Source organism: Amblyraja radiata, chromosome 16 (assembly GCF_010909765.2).
Source record: "Amblyraja radiata isolate CabotCenter1 chromosome 16, sAmbRad1.1.pri, whole genome shotgun sequence".
Taxonomy (NCBI): Eukaryota; Metazoa; Chordata; class Chondrichthyes; order Rajiformes; family Rajidae; genus Amblyraja; species Amblyraja radiata.
Genome location: NC_045971.1, coordinates 52,131,603 through 52,154,031, shown reverse-complemented (window position 1 = coordinate 52,154,031; position 22,429 = coordinate 52,131,603). Strand labels below are relative to the sequence as shown.

The window sequence follows — 22,429 nt, the reverse complement described above, 5'->3', positions numbered from 1 at the left end:
AATTTGTCAAAGACCACTGTCCGCAGAAGACTTCATGAACAGAAATACAGAGGCTACACTGCAAGATGCAAACCACTGGTTAGATGCAAAAATAGGATGGCCAGATTACAGTTTGCCAAGACGTACTTAAAAGAGTAACCACAGTTCTGGAAAAAGGTCTCCTGGACAGATGAGACGAAGATTAACTTATATCAGAGTGATGGCAAGAGCAAGGTATAGAGGAGAGAATGAACTGCCCAAGATCCAAAGCATACCACTTCATCTGTGAAACACGGTGGTGGGGGTGTTATGGCCTGGGCATATATGGCTGCTGTGAAGGTACTGGCTCACTTATCTTTGATGATACAACTGCTGATGGTAGTAGCATAATGAATTCTGAAGTGTATAGACACATCCTATCTGCTCAAGTTCAAACAAATGCCTCAAAACGCATTGGCTGGCATCCTACAGCAAGACAATGATCTCAAAACTACTGCTAAAGCAACAACGGAGTTTTTCAAAGCTAATAAATGGTCAATTCTTGAGTGGCCTAGTCAATCACCCCATCTGAACCCAATTAAGAATGCCTTTTATATGCTGAAGAGAAAACTGAAGGGTACTAGCCGCCAAAACAAGCATAAGCAAAAGATGGTTGTAATACAAGCCTGGCAGAGCATCACCAGAGAGGACACCTCGCAAATGGTGATGTCCATGAATTGCAGATGTCAAGCAGTCATTGCATGCAAAGGATATGCAACAAAATACTAAACATGCCTACTTTCATTTTCATGACACTGCTGTGTCCCAAACATTATGGTGCCCTGAAATGGGGGGGACTATGTGTAAACACTGCTGTAATTTCTACATGGTGAAACCAAAATGTCCTTTATTAAAATCTGACAATGTGTACTTTAACCACATGTGATTGTTTCTATTACAAATCTCAAATTGTGGAGTACAGATGCAAATAAATAAATGATGGGTCTTTGTCCCAAACATTAGGGAGGGCACTGTATGTGCACACAAAATATCTTGTGTTTCATTTTTTGGGGCATATTTTCTATTAATGATCTTTCTCAATTTTCTGAACTTTACCAATTCTGTGTGAATACTAATTCTCGGTGACTGGTATGAATCTGAAATTTACCATAATTTTCTGTTTCATTGGAGTTGTGACCTTTTATCAATTAGTGAGCCGTGGCCTTCTGTGGACAAGGTATATGATGCAAAGTTTTAAGATAATTCATCTCTGAAGCAAGCTCGTCACTCAGTTACAGTTCTTCCAAAAGATTTCCATAACTAGCCACTTGGGTTTGGATCAGATTTCATTGTGCTGGAATGACAGGTGCTGACTGAAATACTGGATACCTGATGCAAGTGTTTATTTCAAAAGAAAAGGCACAAGATAAATTTATTCCATATTTATTTAAAAATAACCTGGTAAAGCAGAAGAGATGTGATGGTTACCTTTTGTTCTATAGTTTATGAACTCTTATGTTTTCAGGCCCCACATTAAATGAACATGTTAAAGGAAAGAAACATCAAAAACTTCTGAGTGTGAGGAATACGAGGAAATCGCAGCAAGCGAAGAGCGTGTTTGTGAGTGGTTTCCAAAAAGGCACGTCCAATTTGGAGATCACAGATTACTTTCAGAACTTTGGCCCAGTTGCAAGTGTGATAATGGACAAAGACAAAGTAAGTCAAAAATTGAGATAATTTCAGTATGATCTAAATTATTCTAACAATTGGTGGTATATGGAAAGAGCTGCCAGGTGAGGTAGCTGAGGCAGGGACTATCCCAATGTTTAAGAAACAGTTAGACAAGTACTTGGATAGGACATGTTTGGAGGGATATGGGTCAAACACAGGCAGGTGGGACTCGTATAGCTGGGACATGTTGGCTGGTGTGGGCAAGTTGGGCTGAAGGACCTGTTTCCACACTAATGGAGCAGATTCCACATTTGGAGGGGAAATAAGTGCTATATAAAATGAAAAAAATCTCATGCGTTTTTGCTACCAAAGAAAACTTAATTGTTCAGAGTGTCAGTTGTGGAAATGTGAATTAGAATAAAACTATAATACTGCAGGTATTGAAAAGATTTGGATATTTTGACTATTATTTTCGCCCGTAATCATCATAAATTTAAAGAGTGAAAAAACACCAAAGGGTTTTGAAATATCTGCCATGGACAGGAAAGGTGATGTCCATGAATTGCAGATTTCAAGCAGTCATTACAAAGGATATGCTACAAAATACTAAACATGACTACTTTCATTTACGTGACATTGCTGTGTCCCAAACATTATGGTGCCCTGAAATGGGAGGACTATGTATAAACACTGCTGTAATTTCTACACGGTGAAACCAAAATGTATAAAAATGGCCTTTATTAAAATCTGACAATGTGCACTTTAACCACATGTGATTTTTTTTCTATTACAAATCTCAAATTGTGGGGTACAGAGGCAAATAAATAAATGATGGGTCTATGTCCCAAACATTATGGAGGGCACTGCATAAGTGTGGCAAATATAGGTGGGATATTGGGAGAGGAAAAAAAAGAAGAATCTTAAGAGATATAAATGGTCTGATAAAGCAATCTTCCTTATGTGTAGGAAGGAATTAGATTCTGGTTTAAACTGAAGATAGACACAAGCTGGACAAAATCAGTGGGTTAGGCAGCATCTCTGGAGAAAACGAGCAGGTGACGTTTCAGGTCTAGATGTTGCCTAACCCGCTGAGTTACTCCAGATTTTTGTGTCTATCTTCCTTACCACTGCTACAGATACAACTCCATGCTGTAGTTGAACCCATTTCTTTGACAGCTGCTCTCACCTTGAAAATTTCCTTTCTGAACCACAAGAGGGATTCTTCTTGGCTTCAGCTGTGACCCAACAACCCTTTCCCTATTTTGTTCTGCTAGATGACGGTCTTTTATTTAAGAATTTTGTAATTGAAGTTACACAAAACCACTGATTTGAATGTCATTTATTAACCTATTGGAAAAGTTTGTGATTTATCAACAGTGCAATGTGTTTTCTTAGGCAGGGATTATATGCAATTGTTGAGATGGAAAGTGATAAAGAAGTGGAAAAAGTGTTGTCTATCCCACGGCACTCCATGAACGGTCAGAAACTACGAGTGAAGCGCAGAGAGTATAAGGAATTCAAATATATTCCGAACAAAAAGCAGGATCCTGGGGAAAAGCAGTTCATCGATTTTGAAGAATTGTCTCAGGCTCTCTGCCAAGCAATTGATGTAAGTATTGTTCTGAGTAGATGTGTAAATCTTTGGAATATAATATTTTTGGATTATAATGCATGAATTGGAATGCATGACCCTACCCCCCCCCCCCCCCCCCAATTTTCCCCATTGTTCTTTACCTGGCCAGATTGACGAAGGAAAGGAAATTTGAAAGGCACGATTTGAAATTTATTTCATCTGATTAAGAAAAAGGTGGTTTGAATAGTTTCCTGGTTGGAAAGAAGAAAATGCATTTAAAAGGGTTTTTCAAATTGTCGTTTTTAATATGGTAAAAGAGTAGCAACTACTCTGGGCACACTCCTCATCTGCTGCATAACAGTGCTGTTGGGTTGCTGTGTGGAACATAGCCATATTCCAAATGAAACCAGGCATTTAATCATTTTGTGAAATATGTAGTCGAAAATTTAGATGCTAGATGGGGTCGCGTCTGTCAATATATTCAATTCTTTGCTGTATTCCCCATGCATGGTGGAACTCAAATTTACTGAGATTTATGGTAGAAAAATCTCAATATTTGCCAGTGAAATTTGGTCAGTTCATTATTTCCAATTTGATTTTGTGCTCAATATTGTTCTGTCCACCAATATTACCAGGTATTAAAGAGTTATCTTCTTTGCAAAACAAGTAACAAGCAAAATTAAACAGATATAGGTAATCCGTTCATCTGAGCTTAATCTCACTTTTTATCTTTTGTGTCGACTTCTCAATCCCATTGTTTAAAAGGGGATTTAGGGCTGCAGGAAAGAAAGGTAAATTCATTTTATTTGTATATCTGTTTTATGTTTTTAATGAATACTGTGATTTCACATTTTTAAAAGCTGAAGCAGCTATCATTTTAATTTTTTTCAATTACATTTTAACGGTTAGACCTTTCATCAACCTATATCCAAATTTGTTAGCAGATAATCTTGTATATAGAACATGGAACAGGCCCTTCAGCATACTATGCCTGTGCTGAACATGATGTCAAGCTAAACTAATCTCACCTGCCTGCACATTATCCATATCCCTCCTTTCACTGCATATCCATATGCCTATCTAAATGCCTCTTAAATGACATTATAACTGGCACGTTATGAAGTGAAGTTAAAAGCACAGCTTACCCCTCTGCAGTCTAGACACATCTGCACTGCAGTGGTGAATTTCTCATGAAAAAAGTTAGAGAAGATTCATGAAGATGTTGCTTGGACCCAAGGGTATAGGGAGAGATTGGGCAGGTTAGGACTTTATTCCTAGCATAGAGGTTGAGGGGGTCATCATATATTGATGTATAAAATCTTAATAAGTAGAATGTACAGTGTCTTCTTCACAGGGTAGAGGAATTATGAACGAGAGGGCATAGAGGGGAAGATTTAATAGAAACCTGTGGAGCAACCTTTTAACACAAAGGTTGGTGGGTATATGGAACAAGCTGTCAGAGGAAATAGTTTGTTCAGGTGGAGTAATAACATTTAGAGGACATTTTTACAGGTGCATGTATAGGGAAGATTTAGAGGGCTTTGAGCCAAATGCGGGCAAATGGGACTAGCTTAGAAACATGCCCTTCGACCCACCAGGCCGTGCCGACCAGCGATCTCTGCACATTAACACTATCCCACACACACTAGGAATAATTTACCAAGTTACCTACATACCTGTATGTCTTTGGAGTGTGGGAGGAAACCGAAGATCTCGGAGGAAACCCACGGGGAGATCGTACAAATTCCGTACAGACAGACCCGTAATCGGGATCGATCCCAGGTCTCCGGCACTGCAAGTGCTGTAAGGCAGCAGCTCTTAACGCTGCACCACCGTGCCTGCGGCATCTTTATGGGCATGGACGATTTGGACCGAAGAATCTGTTTCTATGCTGTACATTTGGATAAAACGGAACAATTCTTTTTTTTTTTGATTTCTTTCAAATCTAATAAATAAAATGTTGCTCTTTGCATGGCATTTGGTCAGTTAGTGACGAGCCAGGAACAAAGTTGGTTTTACAAATTTTCAAATCAGGAAATACACTACAAAATATAACAAAAAAACAGTAATCAATAGGGTTTAAATAGCAAAATATGAAAATAAATGAAAGGTAATAATAATAATAATGGATGGGATTTATATAGCGCCTTTCTAATACTCAAGGCGCTTTACATCGCATTATTCATTCACTCCTCAGTCACACTCGGTGGTGGTAAGCTACTTCTGTAGCCACAGCTGCCCTGGGGCAGTCTGACGGAAGCGTGGCTGCCAATCTGCGCCTACGGCCCCTCCGACCACCACCAATCACTCACACACATTCACACACATTCAAAAATAACATTCTTGTTTTCACTTAATTTCCAATGAAGATTCTTTTGCAGAACATCTCAATCTGCTTTGCATGAATTAACAAATCTTCCCATGACTCCGGTAATCAAAGTGGACAGGGATTTTTGTTTTAAATCCACTGACTAAAGAGAAACCTATTCAGCCATCACATTGAGATAAATTATTTACTCATAGTCATATAGCACGGAAACAGGCCCTTTGACCCAACTTGTCTGTGCCGGCCAATATGCCGCATCTAACCTAGTCCTCGCCCATATCCCTCTAAACCTTTCCTATCCATGTACCTGTCCAAATGTCTTTCAGATGCTTTAATACTACCTACCTCAACTATTTCAGGGAGCTTGTTCCATATACCCACACCTACTTTATTTTCTATATAAAATTGAAGTTATTGATTTATATTCTTGTTCAGAATAAAAACAACAATACATTGTGTAACAGGTTGATGAACAATTGAAGAAGTTGTTGGAGATTTTTGAGTTTACAGACAATGAAAGAATGCTTAGGAAACTGATTGTGTCGTTATTACAGGAGGTCTTTTCAGAATTCTTTCCAGGTAAGTGCTCTATTTATCTTTATTTTTGCCTGATCTGTAATAATTATTTTGTACTATGGATGTGGATCAAAGTGGCGAACATTAATGCTCCTTGTTCAATTTGTATGTTAAGAACAACGAGTTAAGACCAACATAAATAATTCCCCAAATGGGGAAAGGAAAGTGGAAAAAGCACGGGAAAGAACGGGGGGGGGGGAGGAAGAGAAAGGATGTGGAGGGAGTCCTGAAAGAAAGGGAAATAAAATGTAAGGGAGAAGGGACTGAGAGGAGAAGTGTGGGTAGAGTAAAATTCATCTGATATTATATCCATTTTCCGATATAATTTTTCTTATCTGATATTTAACCTACAAAAATGGAGACCAGGGTTGGTTCCAAGTTGATTAATTCCTGGATGCAGAGGACTTGACGCACGGAGCCACTCAATCCATCTGGAAGACATCCGTTATTAATGCTAGAAACGCGTACTTTCCTACTTGTTAAAAACCGCCAAAATGTTGAATTTTTGTACTGAAAAAATTTGTGGGAGTCGGGGTAAGTGTGAGAGACATGTACCCAACTTTAGAATTCCAAAAGTGAAGCGAAATGAAGGTATAGAGAAGCGAGAGCTGAAGGGACTACAGCAGCTAAAGTGCTTGGCTGTGCAGATATCGGAATTGAAAATATTGGGAATTATCGCGTTGCTCACTGCATTTCATCAAGTAAGGCATTATTTGTGTTTTTTCTTGATTCCTTTGGTATCTAAAAATTCTCAGAAGTGATAAATCTGGCTGTAATTTTTTCTTCAGATGTGTTTTCATTTTGTATGTAAAAACCCACTTGGGAACCATGGGCGATTTAAAAAAATTACAGCCAGATTTATCATTTCTGAAACTTTTTAGATGCCAAAGGAATCAAGAAAAAACATAAATAATGCCTTAGTTGATGAAATGCAGTGAGCAAACGGCCAATGTTCGCTAAGCACTCTGTCTGTTGTCCCTTCAGCTCTCGCTTCTATCTACCGTCATTTCTCCTCACTTTTGGAATTCTGAAGTAGGCTAAATGTCTCACACGCTTATCCCGATTTCCATAATTATTTACAGCGGGTTTTAACGGGCCCGCTACGCTGGAAACAATGGTAAATGCCTACCTGCAGTTCATCGCGTGTAATCCATTTGGAGTAGCATAGCAACAGTACGGGTCATGGGTCGTGACCCGACTGCCGTGAAACCTCCCTATACTTGATTTGGCTCTTAGATTTGAATATAGCTTGGGTGACTACCTGGTATCAACACCAAGTGTTCAGTGCACTGAGCCCCAATGTGCAAAGTTGTTCTTTGTCTGCCAACAATGCGAATTGGCATTAATCTTAGATGAACATTTGATGCATGTGATTTTCATACACTGCATGCTCAATGTTATACCTGATTAAGGTTGTTTTTTACTACGGCAGCTCATAGACATGCTCATTTTTCAATGAACACTTAAAGTGAGGAGATTCTTATACCAGCAGGGATAAATTGAAAGTTTTCTGGATTGAAAAGATGATTTAACCATTCACACGGTACAATTTATTTGCCAAGGATTACTTCAGTTGGTAGAGTTTATTTCATTCACACGGTGCTTTATTTTTAGTTTTTTCTGAAGGATTTTCTTTCTATAAAATGTATAGCTAGAACATGAGAACCTAACAGCAAGTGACCTATTGCGTTTTTATACTTAGGTTGTAAAATCTTGCCCTTGGGTGAATGCGTTCGATATCCATGGCTGTGACATGGATCTCTTCCTGGATCTTGAAAATACAAAGACTTACCAGGTGAATGCTAATGCCGCAGTTGAAACTGAGGTATATTTTACCTTTCTTCTTTGAGGAATCTGGTAGTATTTGACCAGTTCAAAAACACAGGATTAGAATTTATTGTGTACATTCCATTCCAGTTATTGTGTACATTCCATATTTAATCCTTTTAAACGTGGTTACCCAAAAGAGTATTGCCCCAAAAGCACACCATCGCCTCTACTAAGCACACCATCGCCTCTACTAAGCACACCATCGCCTCTACTAAGCACACCATCGCCTCTACTAAGCACATCAACGCCTCTACTTCCTTAGAAGGCTTAGGAAGTTCGACATGTCCCCTACTAGTTTTTCCTCCTAAGGGTGGCGCCGTTGAGTATGGCTGCCCCGACTGCAGCTGTTCGTCCTTTCATGCTTTCTTTTATTTTTAGTTCGTCAAAAAGTTTTGTTTTGGAGGTCTTATAGTCTTTTTTATGTGGGGGAAACTGTTTTTCTCAGTCACTACCTGGTCGAAGATGCCTGTCCTCCGAGCCGCATCTTTGCCCCCTCCTCGCGGCCTACCATCTGGATTGGCACGGCCTTTCCTGCCGGAGACCGACCAGAGCTTCAGCTTCAGCAGCGGCGCAGCACTGAAGTACCACCACGGAGCGGGACAATGCCATACTTGGGCCGCCGAGTTGGAGCTCCGGAGTGCTGGGACTGCCGACTTAAACACCGTGGAGCTGTGGTCTGCAGAGCTTCCTGCCGCGGGCGGCGCTGACTTTAATATCGCGAAGTCCTGGGATCTTTCGCCGACGATTGCCGTGTTGGAGCTCCGCCCAGCTCGGCCTGTGGACTTTGGAAGCCGCGGTCTCCAGTAGGAAGTGCCCGATCGGAACTCCAACCTGCTGAGAGTGATCTTCCATCATCCGGCGAGAGGGCCTGAGCATCAGGGCGCCTTTGCGGCGACTGTGGAGGCCTCAATAGGCCGTGACCACGGGTGAACATAGAGGAGGATAACTGATCTTTTGTTGCCTTCGCTCACAGTGGGAAACGTTGATTCCGCTGTGTGGGAATGTTCGTGTTAAATTGTATTGTGTATTGTGTTCTTTTTATTTGTATGGCTGTATGGCAACCCAAATCTCGCCGTACCAATTGGTACAGTGACAATAAATGTAAACTTAAACTTGAACTTGAACAACTCTCACCAACTTCCACGGATGCACCACAGAAAACATTTTATCAGGATGCATTACAGCCTGGTTTGGGAACAGCTCCATCCAAGACCGCAAGCGAATTGTGGCCACAGCCCAGACCATCACACAAACCAACCTCCCTTCTATTCACTCCATTTATAACTCGCGCTGCCTCGACAAGGCCAGCAGAATAATCACGGACGAGTCGCAGCCTGGCCACTCCCTCTTTCCCTCTCCCATCAGGCAAAATATATAGAAGTGAGAAAACGCACACCTCCAGATTCAGGGACAGTTTCTACCCAGCTGTTATCAGGCAACTGAATCATCCTACCACAACCAGAGAGCAGTGCTGAACTACTGTATACTTACAGTGTTGAATCAACTTACTTCAATCAACTGGTGACCCTCCGACTATCCTTAATCAGACTTTACTTTGCACTAAACGTTATTTCCTTATCATGCATCTCTACACTGTTAATGGCTCGATTGTAATCATGTATTGTTTTTCTGCTGACTGGATCGCACGCAACAAAAGCATTTCACTACCTGTGACAATAAACTAAACTAAACTAAAGAGTCTTAATGTTTTCAATTTGAACTGACAATAAAGAAACATTGCAGAAATTAGTGATTCTAAGAAAAAGATATGTTTGAATATTTTACATAAATGTAATTCAGATGAAGTATGGCTAGTTGTTCCACTGAGGAAAAGAAATCGAATTTTAATAGTAAGCCCTGCTGTTCCAAATATGAGTCCAATAAAATAAATCGCAATATCAATGTTGCAGAAAAGATACTGTTGCAATACCTTCCTTTTTGTAAAAAATTTCTGAATTATAATATCCTGAGTAAAGCTAGAAATTAAACTGATTTTCACTTGTAGAAAGTGTCACTTAATCGAGAGACAAATGTTACTAGATTTTTTAATGTGGTTACTTCATCATAATTCTGCTGTAACCCTTTGATTCAATTATTCAGAACAGGAGTAACCATAATAAATTTATATGCTGAAGCAATAGATTCTAGACGCATTTGCTCTGGAGTCAAAACTTGGGATTTCTCCAATGCTTTTAACTGTTTCATCGCTTGCTAAATATTAATATATTTCAGCCACAAAAGTTCTAAAACATTGAGAAACCCTGGTAGAAGGCCAAAGAGTATGATTTGAGAATTAATAAGACTTACAGAATCAATCCAAATAACGTGTTTTATCTTGTTGCAGGGGGATACAGATATTAAACGGAAACTCAGTCTGAGAGCGAATCTGAAGAGTCGATCTTGTCTGACATTGACCTGAAAACCTCAACAACGCCTGAAATACTTGAACTTGTAGCTACTGTTTTGCAGAAGTGTGTTCCAGGTGTTCACAAAGTTCAAGCTGTCACCACTGCCAGGCTTCCTGTGGTGAAATGTATTCATAAGGAATCAGGCTTGCAAGGAGACATCTCTATTAATAATAGGTATTCTACATAATAAGCTCCTTATTTATGTTTATAAATTCTGGACAGCATGTTTTTTTCTACCGTAAAGAGTTTATATTCCTCCACTTTAATCTTTAAGTGTGGGGAATAGGTATACGATTCTTATATCTTTTCTGCAGCCAGTTTGGCCTACATTTTAATTTCTTCCCACTTTCCCTTTTTGAGAGCTTGTTCTTGAGCACCACCTTCTGTTCCTAAGAGCGTGTTGCCAATGGCCAATTCACAACCACTGCATTTCTCATCTTCATTCTAATTAATATTCCAAATTCTCAAAATCCACCTTGATTTCCATGCTACCATTCTATCTCGAATCTCTTGAGTCATGCTATGAACTTCTATTATGTCTAACTGATTAAGACGAGTAAAGGAGTTAGGATGTCATTTAACACCTGTACAATCAGCTGGTAAGGCCACATTTGGAGTTTTCTGTACAATTCTGGTTGCCCTGATATTGGGAGGATGTCATTAAGCTAGAAAGGGTGTAAAGAATATTGATGACAATATTACTGGGTCTGGAAGGTTCGCTTTAAAAGAGGAGACTGGACAGGCTGGGTGTTTTTTCCCTGCAGTATAGGAGGCTCAGGTTTATAAACGAATGAAGAACATAGGTAAGCAAATAGCCATAGTCCTTTAGCCATAAATAAAATAAAGCTAAAAAAGACACAATAGTGCTGGAGTAACTCAGTGGGGCAGGCAGCATCTCTGGAAAATGTATCCATTCTTCACACATCCATGTTCTCCAGAGATGCTGCTTGACATGCTGAGTTACATTAGCACTTTGTGTCTTTTTTTTGTAAATTGTCATCTGCAGATTCTTGTGTTTCCAAAATAAAGCGAAAGCGTTACAAAACCAAATGTTTTAATGGCTTGAAACTAAGAATGATTGATAATGTTGTATTTTCTAGGTTGGCTGTACGTAACACAATGTTTCTTCAGTTATGTGCCTCATTTGATCCAAGAGTGAGACCTCTGGTTTATGCGATTCGCCACTGGGCAAAACTGAAGCATTTGGCTGGTAAGATGGTTTCATTTGGCTGCAATTCTGGTGCACGTAGCTTTGAGACCATGGAGCATTCATTTACGCAGGGTTAATAACTGGAGGATGATGATGAATGCATATTTATACCAATTGAAAGAACCTCCAAAGTTATCATGTAACTGCTTGTTTACCTATCCAACAATATTGAAATGTTATTGGGTGATCTATTTTCATCTCCATGTAGAGTAAAAAAGGCCTATTGATATTTAGCAAAATACTAAGTGCTGGAAGAACTCAGCAGATCAGGCACAAAATGGAATTCCGTCCATTTCTCTCCACTGACCCACTGAATTCCTCCGTTAGTTTGTGTTTTGCTCAAGATTTCAGCATCTGCAGCTCCTTTTAGCTCTGTATAATATTTAGTTAGAAACTTGTTTTTTCAAATTGTTTTTACCTTTTAAATCTTATTCAATTTCTCTGAGAGAGAGAGAGAGATGCTAACATTATTTTACATTGGCTCTGAAATTTACCATGTGAAGATTAGTTAAGCAATGTAATTTCAACGGAGAGGAATAATTGCATGACAAATAAATAAATTACATGCAATTTTAAAACTTAATTTAAATGTAATTAATTGATTTTGATAACCACTCAGTGTTCTAATGACGACAGATGGCACAATGGGCTAAGTGTTCGGCTGGCAACCGGAAGGTAGCCGGTTCGAATCCCGCTTGGAGTGCATACTGTCGTTGTGTCCTTGGGCAAGACACTTCACCCACCTTTGCCTGTGTGTGAATGTGTGTGTGATTGGTGGTGGTCGGAGGGGCCGTAGGCGCAGATTGGCAGCCACGCTTCCGTCAGTCTGCCCCAGGGCAGCTGTGGCTACAGAAGTAGCTTACCACCACCGTGTGCGACTGAGGAGTGAATGAATAATGCGATGTAAAGCGCCTTGAGTATTAGAAAGGCGCTATATAAATCCCATCCATTATTATTATTATTATTAATTTGTTTTAAATTGTGCAATTTTTTAATAAATACTTAAAATATTTGTTTGCATCAGAGGTTTAACAGCCAGTAAGCCTGAAGAACTGAATTAGCTGTCTGTCAAAGCAATTCTGTGGACATAGTTTTCCCTATACCTGCAGAGATGTTACCTGACCCTATAAGTTATTCCAGCACTTTGATTTTTTGAGACGGCACAATGGCGCAGCGGGAGAGTTTCTGCCTTAAAGTGCCAGAGACCCGGGCTTGATCATGACTAGGGGCGCTGTCTGTACAGAATTTTCACATTCTCCCTGTGACTGCATGCAAACTGTTTGGGTAATAATTAGTTCTCAGGAATGGAACCCTGTTGTAACCTGGGAGGCCCTTAATCAATCTTAATTCTTGAAGCATGCCGGTAAACAGCAGGATGTCAAAAGTGACCTTGTTTAATACTGGGTCAGGGCAGGATCAAGTTTGTTTTAAAGAAAGAACTGCAGATGCTGGTTAAAATCGAAGGTAGACACAAAGTGCTGGAGTAACTCAGCAGGTAAGGCAGCATCTTTACTGCCTTATGGGTGACGTTTCGGGTCGAGACCCTTCTTCGGACTGATATCAGGGGAGAGGGTGGGACAAAGATAGAATGTAGGCAGAGACAGTAGGAATGGTGGGAGAACTGGGAAGGGGGAGAGGTGGAGGGAGAAAGCAAGGGCTATCGGAGGAGGAGCCATCTTGGTGAACGGCTGCTAGCCAGCAGCCGTCTGTTTTAAATTAGTTTTTTTTATAGTTTTTAGTGAGTCCTGTTTTTTTTGTTTGTAGGGGATATGGTCTTTTTAATGTGGGGGGTAGGTGTAACTATATTTTTCGGTCCCTACCTGGTCGGTGGCAGCCTTTCTCCGGGCTGCCCGTCGACCCGTCCTCGTGGCCTACCAGCGGGCTTGGAGCGCCGTTTCCTGGCGGAGACCGCCCAGCACCTTGGCCTCGGCGGCAGCACAGTGTTGGAGTGCTGGAGCGGAGCGGAGTGGAGCGGGCGATGCCTTGCCTGGGTCGCCGCGCTGGAGCTCTGGCGAGCTGGACCGCCGAGAGCAACATCTCCGGGCTGCGGAGAGGCGGCGTGCGGAGAGGCGGCGAGGCGGCAGTGCGGAGAGGCGGCAGTGCGGAGAGGCGGCGCCGACTTTTTCATCGGGAGCCTGGGAGCTCCAAACCGGCGCAGCCTTGTCGGCTTCGGCAGCCGCGGGCTCCAACCAGGAAGCGGCCGTTCCAGGTGGCCCAGCCGCCAAAAGGACTCTCCCGACGCCGGGGCAAGACCACCCGGTGAGAACGGCCAGGGACATCGGGCCTCCGTAGAGTCAATTGCGGTGGCCTCAATAGGCCTGACTTTGGGGTGAACATGGGGTGGGGACTGGACATTGTGTCTTCCTCCACTGTGGGGGGATGATTTTTTTGCCTAATTGTAGTCCTATAGGTCTGTGTCCAAGATGGCTGCCGTGAAGAGAGAGTGGACGCTGGCGCGCTTTGGCTGCCGCTGCTCTCTCTTCACACTGTGTTTTTGATTTTCAGTTTTTGGATTGAATTCTGTTTTTAATTTGTGTCTCTGTGATGTCTTTATTACTTGTTAAATTCCGATTATATGTTATTCCGATTACTATGTAAGGTGTCCTTGAGATGGCTGAAAGGCGCCCATTAAATAAAATTTATTATTATTATTATTATCTGAAGTTAGAAGTCAATGTTCATACCGTGTAAACTACCTAAGTGAAATATGAGGTGCTGTTCCTCCAATTTGTCCTCCCATTCCCAATCTGACCTTTCTGTCTGGGGGCCTCCTCCATTGTCAGAGTGAGGTCCCCAGACAGCACCTCATATTTTGTTTGGGTAATTTACACCCCAGCGGTATGAACGTTGACTTCTAACTTCAGATAGCCCTTGCTTTCTCCCTCCATCCCCTCCCCCTTCCTAGTTCTCCCACCAGTCGCCCATTCCTTCTCTCCAGGGATGAGTTACTTCAGCATTTTGTGTCTACCTCAGGTGTGGTCTATATGACTTTAGTGAATTAGTTCATCACTGTGTACCTCTTACAGACGATTATAGGTAATGTAACATGGCTGAAATTACCATTTAGTCATTTGTTGCCCTTTTCTTCAAATAAGAATGACTATCCTCCTGAATTCTTGAAACATTTTCCATTCGCTTTTCAATACATTTTTTTAAATGTTAAATTTCTAAATAGTACAAATGTCTTGTCAGGTTTCGCTGACTTAACTCCCGTTAAGGGGATTGAAATCGGACACATCGTTGCAGGGAAGAACTACTTAAAAACCTGAAAGTTAGCTTGGGTCAGTCGAGGACTGACATATTAATGTAAAATTAGAAATGTGTAATAACTATAATTGCTGCATTAATGGTATGATGACATTTTCAGCAAAAATGACTCCAAATGACTAGTGACAAATTTTAGATTCAATTTGTATTCTTAAGTTAGATTTGTTTTAAATATTAACATTCTGGCTGCTTTTACCTGTTTCACTTGTGCTTGGACAAAAATGTTTGTGCTTATCTGACCACCTGATTTATGTTTTGCTTCAGGAAATCCTTTTGGAGGGGGATCATTGATGAATAATTATGCAGTTACTCTCTTAGTGGTGTTCTTCCTTCAGAATAGAACACCTCCAATTCTTCCCACTGTGAACCATTTAAAAGAGCATGCAGGTTTGATATACAAAGACACGGGATCAAAACTACTATACTAAAGGAAGATATGAACAGAATTTGACTGGTAGTGTGATATTTACAGTAACTGATGGGGTTGACAGAACCTTTTTCCCAGGGTGGAAATATCAAATACCAGTGGGCATAGCTTTAATAGAAATACTAGGGGACCGAGGAACTGAAGGGAATCCACATTAGTCAGGAAATGGTATTGGGTAAACTGCTGGGACTGAAGAAAGATAAATCCCCAGGGCCTGGTGGTCTGCATCCCAGAGTACTCAAGGAGGTGGCCCTGGAAATTGTGGATGGATTGGTGATAATTTTCCAATGTTCTATTGACTGGATCAGTTTCTGTGGACTGGACGGTAGCTAATGTAACCCCATATTTTAAGAAAGGAGGGAGAGTGAAAATGGGGAATTATAGACCAGTTAGCCTTACACCAGTAGTGGGGAAGATGCTTGAATCGATTATTAAAGATTTAATAACAGCAAATTTGGACGGCAGTGACAAAGTCAGCATGGATTTATGAAGGGGAATTCATGCTGAACTAATCTTCTGGACTTTTTTGAGGATGTCACAAGTACAGTGGATAAGAGAGAGCCAGTGGATGTGATGTAATTGGACTTTCAAAAAGCCTTTGACATGGTCCCACATAAGCGGTTAGTGTGCAACATTAGAGCACATGGGGATGCTTTTAAGAGAGAGCTAGATAGGGCTCTTAAAAATAGCGGAGTCGGGATATGGGGAGAAGGCAGGAACGGGGTACTGATTGGGGATGATCAGCCATGATCACATTGAATGGCGGTGCTGGCTCGAAGGGCCGAATGGCCTACTCCTGCACCTATTGTCATGGCATTGGGGTAAGTATTGACATGGATAGATAAATGGTTGGCAGACAGGAAGCAAAGAGTAGGAATTAACTGGTACTTTTCAGAATGGCAGGTAGTGACTAGTGGGGTGCCGCAAGGCTCAGTGCTGCAACCCTAGTTATTTACAATATATATTAACGATTTAGACAAGGGAATTAAATGTAACATCTCCAAGTTTGAGGATGACTCAAAGCTGGGTGGCAGTGTGAGCTGCGAGGTGGATGCTGGGAGGCTGCAGGGTGACTATTATGGGTTGTGTGAGTGAGCAGATGCAGTATAATGTGGATAAATGTGAGGTTATACACTTTGGTGGCAAGAATAAGAAGGCAGATAATTATCTGGATGGTGTCGGATTAGGAAAAGGGGAGGTGCAACGAGACCTAGGTGTCCATCAGTCACTGAAATTAAGCATGCAGGTACAGCAGGCAGTGAAGAAAGCAAATGGTATGGTGGTCCTCATAGCGAAAGGATTTGAGTATAGAAACATAGAAAATAGGTGCAGGAGTAGGCCATTCGGCCCTTCGAGCCTGCACCGCCATTCAATATGATCATGGCTGATCATCCAACTCAGTATCCTGTACCTGCCTTCTCTCCATACCCCCTGATCCCTTTAGCCACAAGGGCCACATCTAACTCCCTCTTAAATATAGCCAATGAACTGGCCTCAACTACCTTCTGCGGGAGAGAATTCCAGAGATTCACCACTCTCTGTGTGAAAAAAGTTTTCCTCATCTCGGTCCTAAAAGATTTCCCCTTATCCTTAAACTGTGACCCCTTGTTCTGGACTTCCCCAACATCGGGAACAATCTTCCTGCATCTAGCCTGTCCAACCTCTTAAGAATTTTGTAAGTTTCTATAAGATCCCCCCTCAATCTTCTAAATTCTAGCGAGTACAAACCGAGTCTATCCAGTCTTTCTTCATATGAAAGTCCTGACATCCCAGGAATCAGTCTGGTGAACCTTCTCTGTACTCCCTCTATGGCAAGAATGTATTTCCTCAGATTAGGAGACCAAAACTGTACGCAATACTCCAGGTGTGGTCTCACCAAGACCCTGTACAACCGCAGTAGAACCTCCCTGCTCCTATACTCAAATCCTTTTGCTATGAATGCTAACATACCATTCGCCTTCTTCACTGCCTGCTGCACCTGCATGCCTACTTTTAATGACTGGTGTACCATGACACCCAGGTCTCGTTGCATCTCCCCCTTTCCTAATCGGCCACCATTCAGATAATAATCTACTTTCCTGTTTTTGCCACCAAAGTGGATAACCTCACATTTATCCACCATATACTGCATCTGCCATGCATTTGCCCACTCACCCAGCCTATCAAAGTCACCTTGCAGCCTCCTAGCATCCTCCTCACAGCTAACACTGCCCCCCAGCTTCGTGTCATCCGCAAACTTGGAGATGTTGCATTCAATTCCCTCGTCCAAATCATTAGGAGCAAGGAGGTCCTGCTGCAGTTGTACGGGGCCCTGGTGAGGCGACACCTGGAGTATTGTGTGCAGTTTTGGTCACCTAATTTGAGGAAGGACATTCTTGCTATTAAGGGAGTGCAGAGTAGGTTAACTCAGTTAATTCCCGGCTGGCGGGATTGATATATGCCGAAAGAATGGGTCGACTGGGCTTGTATTCGCTGGATGAGAGGGGATCTTATAGAAACATATACAATTCTTAAGGGATTGGACAGGCCAGATGCAGGATAAATGTTCCCGATGTTGGGGGAGTCCAGAATCAGCGGTCATAGTTTAAGAGTAAGGGGTAGGCCATTTAGGACTGAGATGAGGAAATACTTTTTCACCCAGAAAGTCGTGAATCTGTGGAATTCTCTGCCACAGAAGGCAGTGGAGGCCAATTCATCTTGAATGGCAGTGCTGGCTCGAAGGGCCAAATGGCCTATTCCTGCACCTACTAGTGGAGACATATGCAAAAGTGGTGTTTAAGAAGCTTTTAGATAGGCACATGGATATGCAGGGAATGGTGGGGTGTTGATCATGTATGTCAACGAGATTAGTTTATCTTTGCATTATGACGGCACAGACATTGTGAGTTGAAGGGTTTGTCCTATAACTGCACCTTTCTATAAATCCACAATAGCAGACTACCTTTCGTAGATTGTCCTGGCTTTACGAACAGCTTCACCTTTACATTGTTGGAAAGAATGTTCTTGGATGGATTAAATGTGATAATTGCAGAGGACACGTTTACAAAAATAGTTGAGTTTTATTGTGTTGAATAAAGGAGTGCTGTTTAAATGGCAGTGATTGAAGTAAAGAAAACTGGAACATTTATTATTGGAGCAAGCATTGTGATAGTTAACTCATTGTTCTCTGAAAGGATTTGTAGACTGAGTAGATAAATGATTATGAGGTAGGTTGAATCTTGCAAATTGCCATATGTGGTCGATAATTTTTAATTGTAATTAGTTATGTTATGTACAACCTTTTAGTGAAATGGATCTTAACAGAAAACCTCTTATTAAGGTGAGGAAGACCAATGTATAATTGATGGCTGGGACTGCTCTTTTCCAAGCAATCGCTCTAAAATTGAAGTCAATACAAATACTGAAACTTTATGTAAGTATATTATCTGGCTAAATTTTAGTTTTAAAATTAATGTTTCTATTTAGTTTAGGGCATTCATTATTAAATCTTTTGTATGTACAACAGAAAAAGTTGTAAAGGAGGAAACATTTCACATTTCAGGCTTAAAACACAAACTTTTTGTTTCCACTGATATTATCTGTCCCTAAGTATTCCAACATTTATATTTTGTATTTAAATTAAGGGAGCAGCTAGTGTAATAACCTCGCACTTTAATTTAGTCAGAATTAAATTAAATTCTGACTACTGGGAATGCACAGGGTGACACTGCGGCACAGAGGTAGAGTTGCTTCCTTACAGCGGCAGAAACCCGGTTCGATGCTGACCACGGGTACTGTCTGTATGAAATATGTACGCTTTTTCCTGTGACCTTGTGGGTTTTCTCTGGGTGCACCAGTTTCCTCACACACTCCAAACACCTACGGGTTTGTTGGATAGTCGACTGGGCTTGTCCCGAGTGTTTAGGATAATGTTAGTGTACGGGATGATTGCCGGTCAGCATGGACTCGGTGGGCTGAAGGGCCAGTTTCTGCGATCTGTCTGTCTGTCTATCCATCCTTCCTTAAGTAATTGTCTTGCAATTCTTGAAATAATCTTCATCCAGCTCCAATATAATTTTGAACCAATTTCCAATTGTCAGGCAGACGCTGTCAAGAAAGCAATAGAGTTATCGTTTCGTGTTGACGGCCTATCATCGGTCATTTCCAGCATCCTTTCTCTTTACCTTCAATTTCCATTGTCTGTACTATTCTGTTCAATGATGATATGAAAGGTACAGCAGGCAGTAGAAAAAAGCTAAAGGCATGTTGGCCTTCATAGCAGGAGTATAGGACCAAGGAGGTCCTACTGTATTTGTACAGGGCCCTGGTGAGACCACACCTGGGGTATTGTGTGCAGTTTTGGTCTCTAAATTTGAGGAAGGACATTCTTGCTATTGAGGGAGTGCAGCGTAAGTTCACCAGGTTAATTCCCGGGATGGCGGGACTGTCATATGATGAAAGAATGGCGTGGCTGGGCTTGTATTTACTGGAATTTAGAAGGATGAGAGATGATCTTATAGAAACATATAAAATTATTAAGGGATTGGGCAGGCTAGATGCAGGAAACATGATCCCGATGTTGGGGGAGTCCAGAACCAGGGGTCACAGTTTAAGAATAAGGGGTAGGCCATTTAGAACTGAGATGAGGAAAAATGTTTTCACCCAGAAGGTTGTGAATTTGTGGAATTCTATGCCTCAGAAGGCAGTGGAGGCCAATTCACTGGATGCATTCAATATTGTTAGATAGAGCTCTTAGGGCTAGCGGAATCAAGGGATATGGGGCGAAGGCAGGAACAGGGTACTAATTGTGGATGATCACCCATGATCATATTGAATATTGTTGCTGGCTCAAAGGGCCGAGCGGCCTACTTCTGCACCTATTGTCCATGTGTCTATGAATTTGAATCAAATTCATGGCAGTTTCAATCCGTACCTGATTACTGCTACTTCACATACCTTTAATGTTTGTTGCTGATTGTGTGTGATTGAAGTCAAAACGTTTCATTCCTTCTCCACTCACCAAACTCTGTCACTTCTGTCCCAGCACTTAGAACCTTTTGGAGAATCTTAAAAATGTAGTGAATTTAAATCTTGCACATCATTAATAATTATCCCTGGAAATCTGAAATATTATTTTTCTTAACAGGTGTACTTCTTGCAGAGTTTTATAAGTTTTATGCAGAGTTTGACTATGCTGGGACTGTCATTTCACTGAAGGATGGTAAAGTTCATGTTGTAACTGACTTCATTGGACCTGATTCAGATAAAAAAAATTAGACTTGGTCCAATTAATATTCAGGATCCATTTGAACTGAGTCACAATGTCTCTGGAAACATCAATGAAAGGACAGCACAAAGGTTTAAGCGACAATTGGATGAAGCCTGCAAGTACTGTCGCAGCCTGCAGTACCAGCGAAAATCTAACAAAGGGAAGGTCTGGGGTATAGTCAGATTGTTTCAACCTTTAAGTAGCACTGACTGTTCCCCTGCACCTTCCCCAGGTGCAGATCATAGCGCAGGCAAAGAAATGAGCCAAGGTGAGAATTTGATAAATATCCCCTTCAAGCTGTCGTGTCTTTCTGAACAAACGAGGAAAAGTCTGCACGGATCTCCAGATTTTAGGGAAATTTGGTTTGATAAAGTATGCCATGCTGTTCACTACGTAATGGAGTCCATCCTTAAATGTAGCTGTGCAAATACTGAGTAAAATAACATACAGATCAATGATGCAAAAATCACCAGCTCAAATGGAGCTAAGAATATAGAAGAAGAGATTAACTTTGGAGTAAAGAGACCCTCTCTTGCGGAAGAGAAAGCAGAAGCATCAAGTGCCAAAAGAGCAAAGACTGATACAATTGAGGCTCCATTGTACCAGGGAGAAGTGACTTGGCATTGTGCTGTGTGGAACAGAGTATGGATTGGACGGAGAAAGGTGAGGCGTCAGCTCCTACAGAACAAATGAATCTGATTCAGGTGATTGCACAGTTATCAGTTCCTTAGAAACAGAAGGTAAAGTTACTGAAGCTATATTGCAGCAGCAGGAGGAGAATGGGGTTAAATCCTCACCATTAATAACCTTTAAATTCAATGCCTTTTTGGTTGGAGGTAATGAAGACACGAGGACTTTGATCAGAGTTACACCAATTCAAGAATGCACGTTATTTATCGAATTCTTTCATTTTCTGGAATCATTTGTTCCCAAGATGGTTGAAAAGTGTATTGAGAAATCTGACGAGATGATATGATGTGGCATTTGATGTATTTTCATAACTTTTTTTACAAATAAATGCCTATTGAACAGTTTATAAGTTTCTCAGAAAAACTATGCTAATCTAAACAGAAGATTGTGTTATTAGTTGTTTAGTTAGGGAGTAATCATCTGTGTTGGAAAGGTAAAATTGGGGTGAGCAAAATTAGGGTGACCCTAACATAGAGGTTCTTTACATTAAAGTTCTGTAATGAGTATGTTGTGCACAATGCAACATACAAGTTCTGTCAACGTATGTTGACAAGTGGCTGGTTTGAGTTGGGGTTTTCTGGAGAGAAATTTGGTTAGGTGTGTTCTAAATGAGCGTAACATCAGATAATATAACATATTTGTATTAACTTTGCTGGCAGCAAATGTGAGTTTAATTGGGTTCCCAAATTTGTCAAATTAAACTTATGTATAGGATTAGAATATCTGTTCTCTTTAGTTCTACAATCTGAGGTACTATTTTCTATTCGTTGAGCAGCCTTGCTATGCAATGTATTTAAATGTAATGGCCCTGTCCCACGGTACGAGTTCGTTCCAAGAGCTCTCCCGAGTTTAAAAAAAATCTAACTCATGGTAAGCACGGAGAATGAACGTAGCGGGTACGTCGGAGCTCGGGGACGTCTCTTAGCGCTCGTAACGCTAACGGCAGGTACTTGGGAAGACTCGCTAACGACAGGTAAGCTCGGGAAGACTCGTGAAGATTAGTCAACATGTTGAAAAATGTCCACGAGAGCCCCAAGTACCGACGAGCGACCACTATCATAAATCTCCGAGTTCGAATCAGGGCAAACTCGGGAGAGCTCTTGGAATGAACTCGCACAGTGGGACAGGGCCATTTCTCAACAACAATTTTTATTTATACCTTTAACATTGTAAATTTCCTGCAGTGCTTCACAGCAATGTTATCAAACAAAAATGTTACTGAAGGACCGATGACCAAATGCTGAA

General features: G+C 41.2%; 1 protein-coding gene across 1 annotated transcript; it reads left to right on the top strand.

Moving 5' to 3' along the window:
• The first annotated feature begins 1,473 nt into the window (after positions 1–1,473).
• LOC116982314 (speckle targeted PIP5K1A-regulated poly(A) polymerase-like) lies at positions 1,474–21,528 on the top strand. The gene is given in 12 exon segments (XM_033035579.1): positions 1,474–1,674; positions 3,029–3,238; positions 5,993–6,107; positions 7,807–7,828; positions 7,830–7,931; positions 10,298–10,516; positions 11,443–11,552; positions 15,084–15,206; positions 18,566–18,658; positions 20,372–20,490; positions 20,492–21,171; positions 21,173–21,528. Coding segments are annotated over 12 exon segments (2,292 nt in total). The 3' UTR covers positions 21,471–21,528.
• Positions 21,529–22,429: the final 901 nt, after the last annotated feature.